Source organism: Carassius auratus, unplaced genomic scaffold (assembly GCF_003368295.1).
Source record: "Carassius auratus strain Wakin unplaced genomic scaffold, ASM336829v1 scaf_tig00019984, whole genome shotgun sequence".
NCBI classification, from domain to species: Eukaryota; Metazoa; Chordata; class Actinopteri; order Cypriniformes; family Cyprinidae; genus Carassius; species Carassius auratus.
The window spans coordinates 38,275-55,000 of record NW_020524997.1 but is presented as its reverse complement, the minus strand read 5'-3'; the positions used below and the strand labels follow the sequence as shown (position 1 = coordinate 55,000).

Here is a 16,726-nt window from a genome sequence, read left to right as displayed (position 1 = left end):
TAGAAGTGTCCCGCTGGTGAAGGTTCAGGTTACATATATAATATAGCCTATATAAATTTGACATTCCAATCCTAAGATATGGCTCTGGTCCCTTCTTCAATGTAATTTGGCTCTCATTTTATTGCATAGGAGGAGAAAATCGCAACACGAAGAATGTGCTGAAGCCTAACACTTATGATTATAGATTTTCAAATCCGTAATCATAAGTATAAGCTATAGTAACTGTGATGCATTCCTTAGAAAGTACAAAAACAATGTTGGAAAATACATAGATCCCAATGGTGAAAGTAAATGTATCGGAACAGATTCGTAATGTCTCAACCACATTTAGGTGAGCATGTGTTTTCACTTTATGGCATTAAAGAGAAGTTTTATCTAAAACATGTTTTTCTAAGTGCTGCCACATTACTGCAGTATAATAAAACACTTGAATTATTGCAGTGTATATCAATACTTCATGTATCATAAAAGAAAAGACAATGAATAAGATCATGGCCCAAGTATTATAATAATTGTTTTGTCAATATACAAGCGATTTAAACCATTATGATTATTATAAGGAGTAATAAGGAGATCTCACTCATAGATGAGCATCAACCCAGTGAACTGCCTCTCACACTCTCCACGTCAGATGTTTACCGTACTCCGCATAAGGTGAATGCACAGAAAGCAGCTGGCCCTGAAGGAATACTTGGTCGTGTGCTACTGTGCTTAATCGCCACAATAGGTCAGAGGACACCATCTCAACAGCACTTCACTCTGCCCTCACCCACCTGGACAGCCAAAACACACATGTGAAAATGCTGTTCATAGACTTCAGTTCTGCATTTAATACAGTAATCCCCTCCAAGCTGATCTCCAAGCTCAGCCAGCTTGGAATCAGCACTCCCATCTGCAACTGGATTCTAGATTTTCTGATTAACAGACCTCAGCCTGTTAAGTTAGATAACCTCTCATGCTCCATCATCATCCTGAACACCGGCGTGCCACAGGGCTGCGTACTGAGCCCTCTCCTGTACTCCCTATTCACCCATGACAGCGTTCCTGTTTATGGCTCCAACACCATAATCAAATTTGCAGATGACACAACGATGAGCTGTAGCACCTGGCTGTGTGGTGTGCCACCAACAATCTGGAACAAAATACCCAGAAGACTAAGGAGATCATTGTGGACTAGGAGTCATGCACACATACCCATCTACATCAACGGAGCTGTAGTGGAGCATGTGTCGAGTTTAAATTTTCTTGGAATCCACATCTCAGATGACCTCACATGGTCCCATAACACCTCCACCCTGGTCAAAAAGGCACAGCAGCGCCTTTACTTCTTACGGAGACTTAAAGTTCACCTGAGTCCCAGGATCCTTGTGAAATTCTACCACTGTACCATTGAGAGCATACTCACAAACTGCATCTCAGTATGGTACAGCAATTGCTCCGCATCTGACCGCAAAGCACTCCAGCGGGTGGTGAAAACTGCTCAACGGATCACCGGCACCCAGTTAACTTCCATTGAGAACATATCTCATAAGCGCTGTCATCAAGGATGCCTCTCATCCTAACCATGGACTCTTCACCCTCCTTCCATCCGGCAGGCGTTACAGGAGCCTACGCTCTCGCACTAGTAGGCTCAGGAAGAGCTTCTTCCCAGTTCTTGACTCGTGAATGAGTCATTATCTGGCTCGGCGTTCATCTTCAGTTCTCTCTTCACAGCAGTTCAGTCAGTGTACTGTTTGAGTAAATGAATTACTCCGGGATATTGGTTTGTTTGAACTCAGAGGGAGTGTCAGCCACATTAAAAAAAAAAAGTTAACAGCTTAAGTCATTTGTGGATTAATGCGTATTGGAGACGCAAACTGTTTAAAACGATTCAGTTCAATTTGGTGTACTGGTTCAAAAAGATACGGTTACATTGAATGATTCGTTCACGAACTGGATGTCACAAACTGCTTTTTTTTTTTTACTCTCTCATAACAGACACGGAAGAGAAGATAATGATGAATAAAGTCATAGTTTTTGTTATTTTTGTACCAAAATGTATTTTCGATGCTTCAAAAAATTCTAACTGACCCTCTGATGTCACATGGACTACTTTGATGATGTTTTTCTTACCTTTCTTGACATGGACAGTAGACCGTACACACAGTTTCAATGGAGGGACTGAGAGCTCTAAGGCTAAATCTAAAACATCTTAAACTGTGTTCCAAAGATAAACGGAGGTCTTACGGGTTTGAAACGACATGAAGGTGAGTTATTAATAACGTAATTTTGGTTTTTCGATTAACTAACCCTTTAAACTGCCCTCTACTTCCTTTTTTTTTTTTTTTTTTGGGAAGTCACACATCCCCTTTGAGGTTACTGCTCTTCCTAAAACACATATGGACAACATTTTCTCCCTCTCTACACACATAGAACCACATGGCCCTACACCCTCCCAGGTGTGGGAGGTGTCTGCCCATTTAAATGTCCTTATTGGCTGCTCTAACAAAAACTTAATCAGCTGGGCCCCTGGCACATTGGATTCTAGAGTACACACGTGTGTATGTGCGAGTGTTTTAGTGAAGCATGAATGAGTTTGTACAGACATGCCATGCAGGTGGCTGAGGTTTGGTCTGGTTTCATTGAACGAATATATGCATTTCCTTTGCACCTTTAAGTGCCCGTCTAAGAGAGGCTGGTACAACACTATGTGACAATAGCATTGACTGGGTCAACAGTAACCTCACATAGGAGCTTAATAATAAATGGAAGCTCCAGACCAGGAATAGATGTCGAGCTAAAATGGCATTGCAATGGGATTATATCAGTGAGTATATCATCCTTGCATGACATTACTTGTATAGGTTTTAAGAGTGAAAGCTTTAAACTACAAATATCACCAATTAGAAACAGGCAGCTTTGAATGGCCAAGGACCACCCAAGAAGCCATATGACTGACAGGTAAAGCAACCAACCATGCTTCATTTTGTGCTGCGTCATGTTTAGGGGCATGGGAATGTCCCCACAATAACGGACCCGTCTGTAAATCTCTTGGACTTATTTTAAAGATTCTATACCACTAACTTTAAACGTCATCCTGATAAGCGATCATTGTCACAGCTGTAAACATGATGGCTTCCTTGCCATGAGGGCGTTTGCGACACTGCATTATTGTTTCCAGGTGGAAGATTAAAGAATGCAACACGCATCTCCCGGAAATCCTGTATATTTCAGCCAATCCTATAATGACTTCGAAACTCATGAAGCGTTTCGAATTTTGGGTGCCATATGCATCAGACAGTCAGCCAACGTCTGAGACTGAGACTACTAGACCCAACATTATCCCAAAACATGGTTTGCGTACCATAACAGCTTCTTTGAAAAGCTGCCAGAGGTTTCTTATATAAAATTATGAAAGCACTTCCATGTGGCATCGCTGTATGTATGCTATAGAAAAGAAGAGAAGAAACTCCATCTGGATTGCCGCTAAAACCATCAAAGCACAACCACAAATCTAGGCAGGTCTACGTTCAACATACTTGTCAGAGGTGAAGGCTGAACAGTTCTAATGATGAAATCATATTTGGAAAGTGATTTAATTGCTTACATTAGAATGCACCACTGTCCACTACCACACAAGGATGGTATTTCCAACATCTCCATGAATGAAGCAAATTCAGCGAGCTCTCTTACAGTTTAATATCAGCTCAAGTTTATAAAATTAATCTATGTTTGAAGCTTGAAATAAAGCAAGTCTAGAAAGAAAAGTGGGATGTCTGGTAACATTTGCTGTGGAGTGTTTTGACTAGTGGAATTAATAAAAAGTTTCCACTGTGGGTCCTACTGAGTGCACTCCCTTTCTCCCTCCTGCCTGGCTATATCTGTCTTTCTTACTCTAACAGCATTAAAAGTTCAGACATGCATTGCGCTTTCACTGCATCCTGCTTTACAGCTCCAGGCAGAGCCTCTGGCCAGATGCTTTTAAGAAAGGCTTGGGGAAGTATATGGGATGGAATATAGCAAGTAGGACTGCAACTAACAATTATTTTGGTAAACAATTAATTAGCCAACTATTTTTTTGAATCATCAGATATAAAAAAAAAAAAAAGCCTCATTTTTATTTTTATTTTTTTTAATTGACAAAAACACACTATTCCGCATTCTGCCCAATGTCCTTCAAACAAATGCGTCAGCTGAATGCTATGAAAACCTATATTGCTTAATTCATTAAACCACCTACCATAATAAAGAGAAAATAAATACTTTAGCATTTTTAGATTTTAAAGTTTTTTTTTGACAGATCCCCATTGTCATTAATTGGGCAAAATGAGACTAATAGTATTTATTCACATAACAAAAATGTCCTCCTATGCCTTTTATAACAGCTTGCAATTGGGCCCCTGGGAAGGGGGAAAAAAATACTGTAAAGCGCAGAGGTGCGCCGCCGCTCATTCAGTAAAGATTTAAATTGAACACAATGTCGGGGCACCCCTTTATGCAAAAAATGTTAATGCCCACATGAATGTGTGACATTTACAGATAAGTATATGACCGTAAACTGAAGGTTTTTGCACTGAGGACACATATGCATCTGTCAAAGGGACTGACACGAATGCATTAGCTTAAAGGTTAAAATAAAGAATTCTCATGTTTTGGGCAGCTTGGATCATGTTCTTCTCCCACAGCATCTCATTCGATTTCCTCTACTATTTTTAGATGCATTTTGTCCATAGAAATGCGTAATTCAGTGCTATAAATTGATGTAATGCGCTGAAGTTGGACGTGCACTGTGGGCAGACCCGACTGATCAGCATTGTGAATGGTTGTCAGTGATTTTTATTATCGATAATACATTTTATTGATTAGTTGTTGCAGCCCTAATAGCAAGTCATGTTAAAATCATATTTAAAGCTCTTACTGTTAAAGATGCTCTTCATAAATCTCTACAGAGTAGAAATGTGAAATGTCTTTTTTTGAGCCCATATGGGGAAATATTTAGAGGGAGTCTTAAAGATGGCTAGACAATGTATCAGCAAGGGATCTGCTGCATAATGTGCTGACAAGTTCACATTCCTCTCAGACGTCACCTCAAACGGAGGAAAACCCTCTCGGCAAACTCCTCTTAACCCCTGAAAGACCCCCCACCCCCTCCATAAGCCTTGTGTCTTGGTTCCTGAGAGTTCAGTTTGTTTTAAGCGTGGACCACAAGATTCCATATCAAAGCACTGAGAGGAACGCACGTGAAAATAGTTAAAAACAAACAGTCCCAGGGTAATGGAGTTCCTGAGATTGGGCTGTAAAACACATGTCAAACAGCTCTTCTGGCCCACGTTCATGAAGACCCCCTACTAAATCCAGATACAAGCCATGAAAATGTTTGCAAGACACCAAAAGACTCGTTTCAGGAGAGGAGCAGCAAGACAACTGTCAGTGATAAAATGGTTTTAACTTAACACAGCATTAGATCAGCATAACAGAACTTTGATGTGTTGCTTATGAGCAAGTAGACTTTGGTCATATTTACAGCTGAGGGAGTTGTAATTTGTGTAAAACCTGATAATTTGGTCATTTTTCCATTCCTCGTCATAACTGTAAGAATTTGTATTTCATATGACGAAATTTCACCACGACTGATGCATTTATATTGCATTCCAAAGAGCTCCATTATCAGCACCACAGTGGAAAATGAAACCGTATCGGTGCTGACTGGCTTGGATCGGCATGGAATGGAATGGTTAAGCAAAGAGAACCATTCGGCCCGATAGTGGAAAAACTGCTTAAGTGAACATCATGAACGTTATGATTCAGTTCATCTGGAAGAGAAGACAAAAAGACCTCAGCTGTGTGGAAGCACTTTAAATTGAGTGAGGACAAGACAAAAGCAGTGTGCCAGATATGCGAATTGAAACTGGTCTATCACAACAACACATCAAGCACACAGAACATTGAGTTCTGTAAGTAGTACGCCTATAGTATATTGCTGGTGTAAAAAAAAAGCTGTTTTTATCCTCCATGTTAATCAGTCATTTTACACATGATAAAAACGTGCACTTAATTTGCTTTGAAAATACTTGCAAATACGGTAGACAATTATTATTATTTTTTTAAGTCCTGTAGCCCAGCCTAATAATAATAATTTGTCAATATTAAAAGTATTGCTCTTAACAGACCTGTGTGGTTTATATCACTAGTGCAGTGTTCGTTCTCGGAGCTTATAAGTCCTGCCCACGTGAGGTGTGCCGCTTCTGGCTTGCACTTTTCTGTACTAGGGCTGTGCGATTAATCGAAATAAAATCGCGATTTGAGTGTGCACGATTTCTAAATCGCTTTATAGCACGATTTTCTGCGGCCCCGACCTCCCATGTTAATGGAACAGAATGTTCACACTGCACGCGGTAAAAAGATGAGAACAGAAAAGTTTATAAATAGAAAGGTGCGAAAAGATTTCATATCTTGCGCGTGAGCACAGAGAGAGTTGTCAGTGCACAGGACACAGGTTGAGCGAGAGGAGACACGTTGTAAGACAGCATATATCTGAGCCTTATACGGTCTATGATCTGAGCACACCAATCTGGTTTTGTTAACAGAGCAAAGAAAATTTAGTGATGCACGGGTTGATCCAAAACGAGCGGTTCCTGCGGTCGCCCGCCGTTACGAGTCATCCAAAAATATTTTTACTGATATTCGGGTCGCAGTTGGTCGGGTCCTTTTAAATAAAATTGCCAATTAAACCTTTGTCATTTATATAGTACTAGACACATTTTTTAAATACATAGGCCAACACTATTTAATAAATAAGAAGCAAATATATAGCCTAGGAGACAACGTAATAAGGCACCGGCACGATCAGTTGCATTGCATGTGAACTGGAGGGTGCCGAAACTCAGCGTGTGCCTCACAGATTTGAGAAATATAGGCTATATAATCACAGAAGGCTTGAAATGTTTTCTTTTGAAAAAAAATATTCAAACCAAAATAAATGGGCTACTCTCGGATGATGTAATCCATATGAAATGTGCATTTCTCTCTGGCGTTCATGGCGAGTCTGCATTGTCAACTTCATCTTTGCATGAACACAGAAAAGACCAGTTTATTACTAAACAATAAAATGACTCCTTGCATATACAGTAAGTTATGAACCAGCAGGCCATTCTGGGTTGAGCAAGACCCTACGGGATATTCAGAAATGTGCTCTCCACTCATGAGCTCTGATCGGAACAAACTCGAGCATCAATGTCTGCTGACCTTGCAGAAACATACAAATAGACATAGCCAGATTAGACTATTTTAGTACAAATTATGAGCTTACTGATGATTTTTTAATAATTCATGACAAAATGATAAAATATTAAGTTTTTTTTTTTTTTTGCCTAGTTAGTTTTGCCTATTTTCCTATGGCCCAATGACGCTACGATGAGCATTTACTGCTTTTTAAAAATGGGGTCCGAGTTGCAGTTGAAAACGTAGGTCGGGTGCGGGTTATTAATACACTGACTCACGCATCACTGGTGCGAGTGGATAGATTCGCGCTTGCACATTATTTTAATGTGCTTTTGCGTTCCAATAATGCGCTCTCGTTGCTGCTTCTGAACCGCGTACACAACTTACTGTATACACACTGCAGACTGAGTACATGTGAACCTTAGGCAATAAATATATTGGGCAAAACATAACACCTGAGGCACCGCTACAGTGAGCTTTATGACCAATGCATGGCAAAAAAAAAGAAAAAGAAAAAAAAAGCCTTTTTTTTCCATACGTCTAGACATTTTGTTTGACATCTTAGTGATTATTTTGACTTACGTCTGTTTTAGAGACATTTGATAAAGCTCTCATTGGTTTTCTTTTGGAAATATGTTTGAAACATGAATTTATTTGAAATATGAAATAAATTTATACTGAATGCACTTATGACTGTAAAGCATGTATGTGTGTGTCAAAATCGTGATTGAAATTGAAATCGCAAAATTGATCAAAAAAATCGTGATAGGTTTTTTTGTCCATATCGCACAGCCCTATTCTGTACTTTAATAAAAGTTGATTAATTCAGAAACTGTTGTGGGTTCATGTTTCACCAAAATGCAACACTGCACCCGCCACGCATGAAGTTGATTGGATGAATGGTTCTCAACATATTATAAATGCAAACAGACACACAGATATTCCTGCCTTTATTAGAGAAAAAAAAAATGTTCAGCCCCCTCCCTCCGAAGTTTGAATATTCGGTGTTGATTACTACCGAAGCTTCAAATCTAAAAACAAAAATTGTATTTGGACCAGCCCTAGAAATAGTATGACAATTTAAAAAAACAATAATTTTAAAGTTTCTATTTTAAAATAATTTTCCGCAGCCCACACAATTCTGACTTTTGATTTCAATATTTTCTATCATGGTTTAGCTCTCAGCATGGGCCAGAAGAAAGGATGATCACATGATATTTAAACATGAATGATGTCCAGCCAATCAATTTCATTTTTGACTCCAGAAAGGAATTTGCATTCATGTCACAAAAATGATGGATAGTTCACAAGAGTGAGCAGTGTAGGGGTTGGTCTCTATGGTACTTTATTGACCCAACTAATCCCACACAGAATTCATTCTATCCATTTGGGATGACCCTTAACCCACAGCCTTAAGCAAAAGAAGACAAGTTTTTTAGATATTATGATTCCCCATGCTTTACTACTACCCAGGCACAGGCAGAAATGTGGCACATATGACACAAACTAAGCACTATTCTTAATATCCAATGATTTAAAGTTAGTTTCTATGTCATGTCAAACTAAATATCTGGGACAAATATTTGCACACAACTGACATCCATAGATTTGTACAGGAAGATGCCAGTTGACCACTCCAGACACATCGACACGTTCGCCATCTTGGAATGGTCAATGTTACAAAAAAAAAAAGAAGAAAAAAAAACAAAAAACACAATGAGATACCACAACATTGCACATTAGTGTTGGGCAATATTCTCCATATTCTTTTCGTCCGCCTTTGAGATATATACACAAGGAGCATGAAAAATGTAAAATGTAAAAATGACTCTTGATTTATTGGAGATTCAAAAACAAGGAGTGGGGGGATTTTTATCATTCTAGGGTGGTTGTGTTCATACACTGCAAACACGCATTGCATAATAGGTGCCCTTTAAAGGGTTAGTTCACCCAAAAATGAAAATTAGCCTGTGTTTTACTCACCCTCAAAGCATCCTAGGTGTATGTGACTTTTGTTAAATTTTATAAAATTATGTGTATGATTTATATTAAAAACTGGCCTGGCACAAAAATCTCCTCTCAGCTTTTATAAAAAATTTCCCTTTACAAATCCTCGTTTTGTGCTTCTAATTCATGAACAAGATTTTTGATCTCCGCATTTGTCACTAACTTCTGCATATGACAGATAGCAGAAGTGATGAAAAAAAAAAGTGTTTATAATGTTTGAAATATGGATAGTTATCTTACAAAAATGCATGGATTCACTACAGGAGGCCCTAATTCACCCCACGGAGCTGTGGGAGGGACGTTTTATTATGGATGCATGCACTTTATTTCACATCTTCTGAACTATTGACAATCAACACCCGCTTACCCCCATCGAAACACTTGGAGGGGCCAGGACAATTTTTAATAGGGATGCACCGCCTTCGGCCCGCCGATATTTATTCGCCGATTTTTCCTCAATTTACAACCAACAGCATATCGGCTACATAAGGAAAAATGCAGATATAACGAACCAATGGTTTATTCATTAACTGTGAAGGCACTGAGCTGTATGTCAGTTGCATAATCCTAGCCCTGCCGTAAGCACTTTAATGCTAATCAAATACCGCCTTAGTAAAGGAGATCTCATATATATTTAAACTTACAAAAAATATTAAAGGATTCATACGCATTTAATACAGTGAAGTTAGTTTACATTTGTTTATTTCTGTACCTGAAAACTGTTAAACCTACCTAACAAGCACTGTTTATTTAATATGTATCTTTGTTCTGTTGTATTTATGTAGGCCTGCTGAATGTTAAATGGATCCAATCCATGTTCATTGCAAATTATTTGATGATGCAGCAATAAAACTGCTAATATAATTTGAGCAGGTGCTTTTGAACTTTGCTGATTTAAAACATTACCAAAATGGCATCTACTTCCATGCCAAAATATCAAATAAGAGAGGAAGTGACATATCTGTATCGAAATCAGCCAATAAGTGTTTATTAAAATATGTATTGTATCAGCCCCAAAAAGTCCTATCTGTGCATCCCTAATTTTAATACAACTCCGATTGGATTCGTTTGGAAGAAGAAAGTCACATGCAACTAGGACGCTTTGAGGGGGGAGTAAAATGCAGGCTAAATCTCATTTGAACAAACCATTTAAACAAGACGCAACAGACAACTACATTCACTCACACGCTGTGTTATGTGTGTACAGTGCACATTCATTTAGAGAGACGTCTTTTGTCATTCACAGTCAATTATGTCTTAAGTGAAACAAAAAAGAAAAGATGTCGAAAAAAAAAAAAAAAAAAAAAAAAAATAATATATATATATATATATATATATATATATATATATATATATATATTATCTGGTCATTAGGCTTAAAGTGTAAATGCAGCCTAATAGACCAATCCTTTACATGACAAAAGGACTCGATGTTGCAAACTGTGGACAGTGCATGAATAATGCAAAGGCAATTACTTTCAAACAAAGAGATGGACACCATTAGTCCTTCCGTTAATTAAAGAGGAGAACAAGGATTATAGGTTAGGTTTGCTTAGGAGCACAAAATGTTTAACATCTGCAGGTTCACAAAAAAAATAAAAATTCTATTTCATTGTTTAAGTGGGTTTGAGCAAAAAAAAAAGTCATGATGACGAATGTGTTAAAATGTAAACTCAGTTGCTTCAGGAGCAGAATTGAGTTGGATGTTAATACCGTTTGTCCTTTCACCTGAAGGATTTCTTTGCCTCGAACACATGCACAGAGAAACAGGAATGTAAAAAGCATCTAACGGCCAGATCGTTTAACTCCAACCAGACCAACCAGACAGACAGAGGTGTAGACAATGATTGAGAATCCCACCGGTCTCCCAGGTGGCTTCTAGGAACTGATGTCATAGCATTCCATAGACACAACCTCCAAGCAAGAGACCCCCCCCCCCTCCTCCTATTGAGGAATGAAATGGTAAATATCCTCTGAATATACAAAAATCTATATGGCCTCTGAGATCACTATTTAATGGAGATCAGGTTATGCTCAGCAGTCTACAAATAAACATGACAATGAATTATGTCATCTTAGTCACCAGTTAGCCATTAAACCACAGGTTAATTTGTTCATAATGTCAGTGGAACATGTATAGGTTATGCTTTTATCATACTGATGAGCCAATTTTCATATGGATATTGTTTTTCTCTACATTAACATGATGTGAGACAATATAAACACGATAAACAGGCAGACTCGAGTGTATGTACTGTAATTGCCACGCTCTGCATTATTTGTTTTCTGTTTGTTCTGCTTAAGATTGAATGCTTTTGTTTTAGGGTAACCGTACCTATTAAGCTCACCAAACTCTACATTAAGACATTTTCAGAGCACAAGATATTAGTTTCAGTAGAAAATGTTATGTTAGAATAAAAGATTAATCTCTCACACAAAAATATTAAATATATTGTAAATGACAAAAGCATTTCAATTAAGATATACATCATTAAATGCAAAAAGTCTGGCTGTGCTTAATGCGTACATGTCTGCACCCTTTAAGCACCCATTCCCATTAAGATCACATCGTGTTTTATTACAAATTCTTAAAACCTAAAAACCTTTTTAAAGAAAAAATATTTTTTTTTTACATATACAAAGTCAATCACAAAAAAAGGCATCAATTTGATCAGTTATATATTCATAATGAAGTGTCATTTAATCATATTTCAAAGTCTATACTAGTCCACGTTCAGCTAAGTAAAACATTCAAAAATCAAATAGACAAACCAATAAAACATTTCATTCATGGGCATGAACAGAATTTAGACTCCTTATGAAGCACCTTATTAAATGGATGTCAACTTCCCTACAGTCTCTTCAGGATGGAAACTATTTCCCCCCCAATTTTCCACAGATTTACAGTCTGGTAAGGTTCAAAGAAGTTGCCAAAGGTCAGCGCCAGTCTGCAGATCTGAGTTAACAGAATCTATATAAAATCAATTTACTTAAAAGTTGAAACCATCAGTTAATATTTAAAGTAAGTTTATGAAGTATTTACATATAAGTTCAATGTGGAAGAGCTTAAAGAGAGCACACTGAGCACACATGAAATCTTAAAAATAAAACATAAAAAACAAAAAAAAACAGACCTTAAAAATCTTTCAATTTATGAAATCATGGATGTAAAAGTACTAGCGAGTAATGCCTGAGAAGTATATATTAGTGTAGCACACAAGCTAACTGTGTTCTGTGCAAAAGTATAAACGTGAATCTCCTAATTTTACAATAAGTAGTTGTCAATAAGTGATCGCTTGAATGCACAGTAAGTCGCTATGGATAAAAGCATCTGCTAAATGCATACATTTAATTTAAGTACTGAAACTTAGGCCAAAATAATGGTTAAATATTAAATATATCATAATTTATTAATATTTAGGGATGCATCGACCCGATATTTGGGATCGGTATCGGCTCCGATACTGGCATTTTCTGGGGATCGGGTATCGGTCCGATCCAAATCCGATATTGTGTTATTGCTGAGCCCCACGAAAGGCACAAAAACATTATAAAGCACCAAAACATTTTCGTGCACATATTTCAAGTGTTAAAGCGGTTACATAGTTCACTGATTAATACTGAAGTCATTATATTCAAGTTTACATAAACTCTTCTTTCTGCTGCTGCGGCTGTCTGTCATCCTTCATTCAGCAATCAAACTGCGTGGTTGTGTTCGGTTACTACAGTAAAAATGGTGAAACTCTCTTCAAGAGCACACAAAAAAAAAAAAAGAAGAAAAAAAAAAAAAGAGGCTCAAACTAACGCACAGATTTAATACACTATGCATAAATATCTCTTCCCTTTGTAGTAGTGATGTCCGGTTTGCGAACGAATGGTTCAATTTAACTGGTTCTTCTTAGTAAACTGGTTGAACATGTTCACCAAATAGGACAGAAATGTTTGAAATGGTACACGTCTCCAGAAATCATTGATCCACAAATTACTCAAGTAATTTTTTTTTTTTTACGTGGCTGACACTCAAAATTAACCAATATCCTGGAGTAATTCATTTACTCAAACAGTACACTGACTGAACTGGTATGAAGAGAGAACTGAAGATGACCTCGAGCAGAACAGCTTGTGTGTTGTAATAACTATGTGGACATCATTCTGCGCACAGGATGTGCATAAGCGCTCTGTGCCTCTGACACCTTTAGTATTATAATATTTTCAGCGCAATCAAAGATTATTAATAGTCTTTCTTGTTCTGTCCTATCTATCACATGCTGCTGCCTTTATTACAATGCTATACATTTAAAATAAATTTATTTCATATTTCTATATAAATTAATATACTTGTTTTATATTAGAGCATTTCACAACAATACAAAAGAGCAATGTGTACATTTTACCAGATTTTAGATTTTAGAATACACAAAAGAGTGATCAGGTCAACACAGAAGAACACAGAAGAACACTTTTAATATTTAGTATCTTCTACTAGGTGTAATTTGTACTACTATCTGTTCAAAATAAAATTTAACAGAGCATAGTAGATTTTTTTTTCTGTTGTACAGAAGTGTATATCGAACCATGACATCTGTGTAGAATTTCGTGCCCTACAACTTTCATTTCATATATATATATATATATATATATATATATATATATATATATATATATATATATATATATATATATATATATATATATATATATATATATATATATATATATATATATAATAAATATAAATAATATTTTTTTTAAATTTTTTTTTGTACAACATTGGTGTATAATGCCTAATCATAAGCTTGTTCAGAAATGGTAACTTCAGATGTTTCTCAGTAAATTATCGTTGACAGCAGTAGTATTCCACTGGCTAAACAATAAGGCTTGTCTGTGCCTACATGAAACTCAGTGCCAGAAGACCACAGGTACAAACACAATAAGAATTTATATACTATAGGCCTGTGATGTTCATGCAACACTGGGCAACAACATTGCTCAAAGAGAGAACACCATGCCCCAGATAAAGACCTGGAGGGGAAAAAAAACTTCTGAAGCAGCAGTGAAAGCTCTCACATCAATCTAGAAAACATATGGATGGCTGAAGCCATTCTACACACAGCTGCCCTGCATATTGCACAGGAATCCATAACACTGGTTAGAAAAAAAAAAAAAAATAGAATGTGCTGATTTCTAGAAAGCATCATGACAGGGTGATCAAAGTCTGACAGACTAACTTCCAACAGGAAAAGAACAGGAAAAATGCCTGTTATTTAAAACCCTCAAACAGATGCACAGTCAGGAATTCTTTGAAATGACACAAGCCGTTATCAAAAAGAGATAATTTGAAGTAACATCAATAGAGATGATCAGTGTTTGCAGCTATATTCACAATTGTGTACTTCAGTACTCGTGGTTTTTGGTTTTTTTAAACCTTACTCATAAATCTGAGACCATTTAGAGGAGAAAAATAATCTAGTAGCATAATTATAAAAATGATAAAAAAAATAAACTAATAATTTAAAATACATAACATGTTAAATACATAACTGTTTTTCTCATATAACTAATTACTACAGACTAAAAGCAGAAATTATAATATTTAAAAAATACAATTACATTTTAAGTCCATAATGTAATTTATTATCTGTGGTAAACAACAACAATGGTAGATCTCTATAATAATTTATAGCATTAATTCTTAACAATAAGCACCACAAAACAGACTCATACTCACAATAGAAATTGAAGACAAATCTGTGCAGTGACATCTTTTTTGTAGGTCTGACAGTAAATGATGGTAGCACTTAGCAGATGGTGCAATCCATAGTAATGTACAGTATACTTATTATAGTTGCAGTCAAAGTGTGGATACAATAGTAACGGTTTTGATATGAGCTTTGAACCTTGAGCCCTTCAGCAGCCATCTCAAATCTTTAAACCACTACACAAAATAATTCTAAAATGCACCAAACAAAAAAATAATCCTTGGTAAACGAAACTCACCTCATCATCATGGTGCTGGCAGAAGTCCATCCTCTCCTGGAAAACATTCAGCATGGAGAAGCTGTTGTGGAAGGACTGGGAGATGTTGATGGGGGTGTTGGAGTTGTTGGTGCGGTTGGCCAGGTGTAAGCTCTCTAGAAGCCCCTCGATGAAGTGGTCTTTGGTGAGTCGGACCCTCTGGTGAGCCCTGACGCAGTTATCACACAGATACTCCTGGCAGTCCAGGCAGTGGGAAGCAGCGGGGTTGCCCTCATCACAAGAGCTGCACTGAGGGTCTGACAGATGCTGGGGTCTCAGAAGACCGCCGTGATGGACCACCGATGAAGACCGACCGTTCTTGCCCTGTTCCTCAGCAGAGACCACCACATCCAGCAGGTCACTGAAGAGAAAGTTGGAGGAAGGCAACGCGTCCACGCCGGATTCCGACAGAGACACTTTTTGGTCGCATGTGGGGCATCTGAGCTTCAGCGGGTCACCTGGGCTCCTGTGGCCCTCTAGGCATTGCCTGCAGAAGGCGTGGAGACAGGGCAGGACGTGCAGTCTCCTGGTGGATGAGGTAGATGAGGAGCTGGAGGTCTGGGAGGACGAGGAGGAGGTAGATGAATTGGAGGAGATCGGAGCAGAGAAGCCGCACAGCTCCTTGCACAGCGGACATGTTTGCAGGTCGGAGTCTGGGAAAGACGCCATTTGCGCAGAGGACCACAAAATAACTTCACACATAAAGACGCGTTAAGATACACGAAAGCTTCCGAAATGATACCCTGTCCAACTCAAGCAAGCAATACAGATCATAGACTTGGCATGCTGTGCTGGATGCTATTCAATTGATACTTTATATATACATTCCCGTTTAATGACTTTCGACTGAACTGGGCTTTCAGCTTTGGTTATTATCGATAGAAATTCGCAGGACAAACTCTATACGCAACTTCTCGAGTGCACATTAGTAAACCAAGTGTCATTTTGAGGCCTTATAATCCCTCGGTATGGGGCATTAACATTGTTGCGAAACATGAAATCCGCTGCAAGGTCCCTGCTCCGATCCTCCCCCACCGCCGCATGACGAGAGGGGCCAAACGCGCTCGATACAGTGTCAGTTTTTACCTTCCCAAACGCAAATGTGTCCGTTTTCCATGAACGCGCTTTAGTCTACCATCTGCGCGTCATTATTCTCAAAACGCGCTTGCGCGAGCCGCAATTAAATAATTCAAAGTATGTCCCATGTAGCTCGTTAGCACGCAGCGCCCCTCAATATTCTGTTACTGTGGTGAAGCTGAAAAGCCCCTTTAACTTCCTTCAGTCCAGTTACAGTAACACTTTGGCGAGAGGTATAAGGCAACCATTCCAACCTTTCGTTTCCACTAGATCCAGAGCTTTCAGCTGCCCATGTTCACATAACAAACGCTCTCTCCGCGCGCCTCTTCAGTCCGCACTCCTTTTCATCGGGAATGACGCTCGCGCGGACAACAATTCTGCAGCGCGTGACCATCAAACAAACGCATCCATCCTAAGTAAACCTAGA

The 16,726-nt window shown here is 38.1% G+C and overlaps 1 protein-coding gene across 1 annotated transcript in view; it reads right to left on the bottom strand.

Moving 5' to 3' along the window:
- Nucleotides 1-16,726, bottom strand: part of LOC113076336 (E3 ubiquitin-protein ligase TRIM71-like) — a 25,355-nt gene extending 8,629 nt beyond the window's left edge. The window contains exon 1 of the mRNA XM_026248968.1: nucleotides 15,205-16,726. Coding sequence (XP_026104753.1) covers nucleotides 15,205-15,924 — 720 coding nt within the window. The 5' untranslated portion in view covers nucleotides 15,925-16,726. The remainder of the gene's footprint in view (nucleotides 1-15,204) is intronic.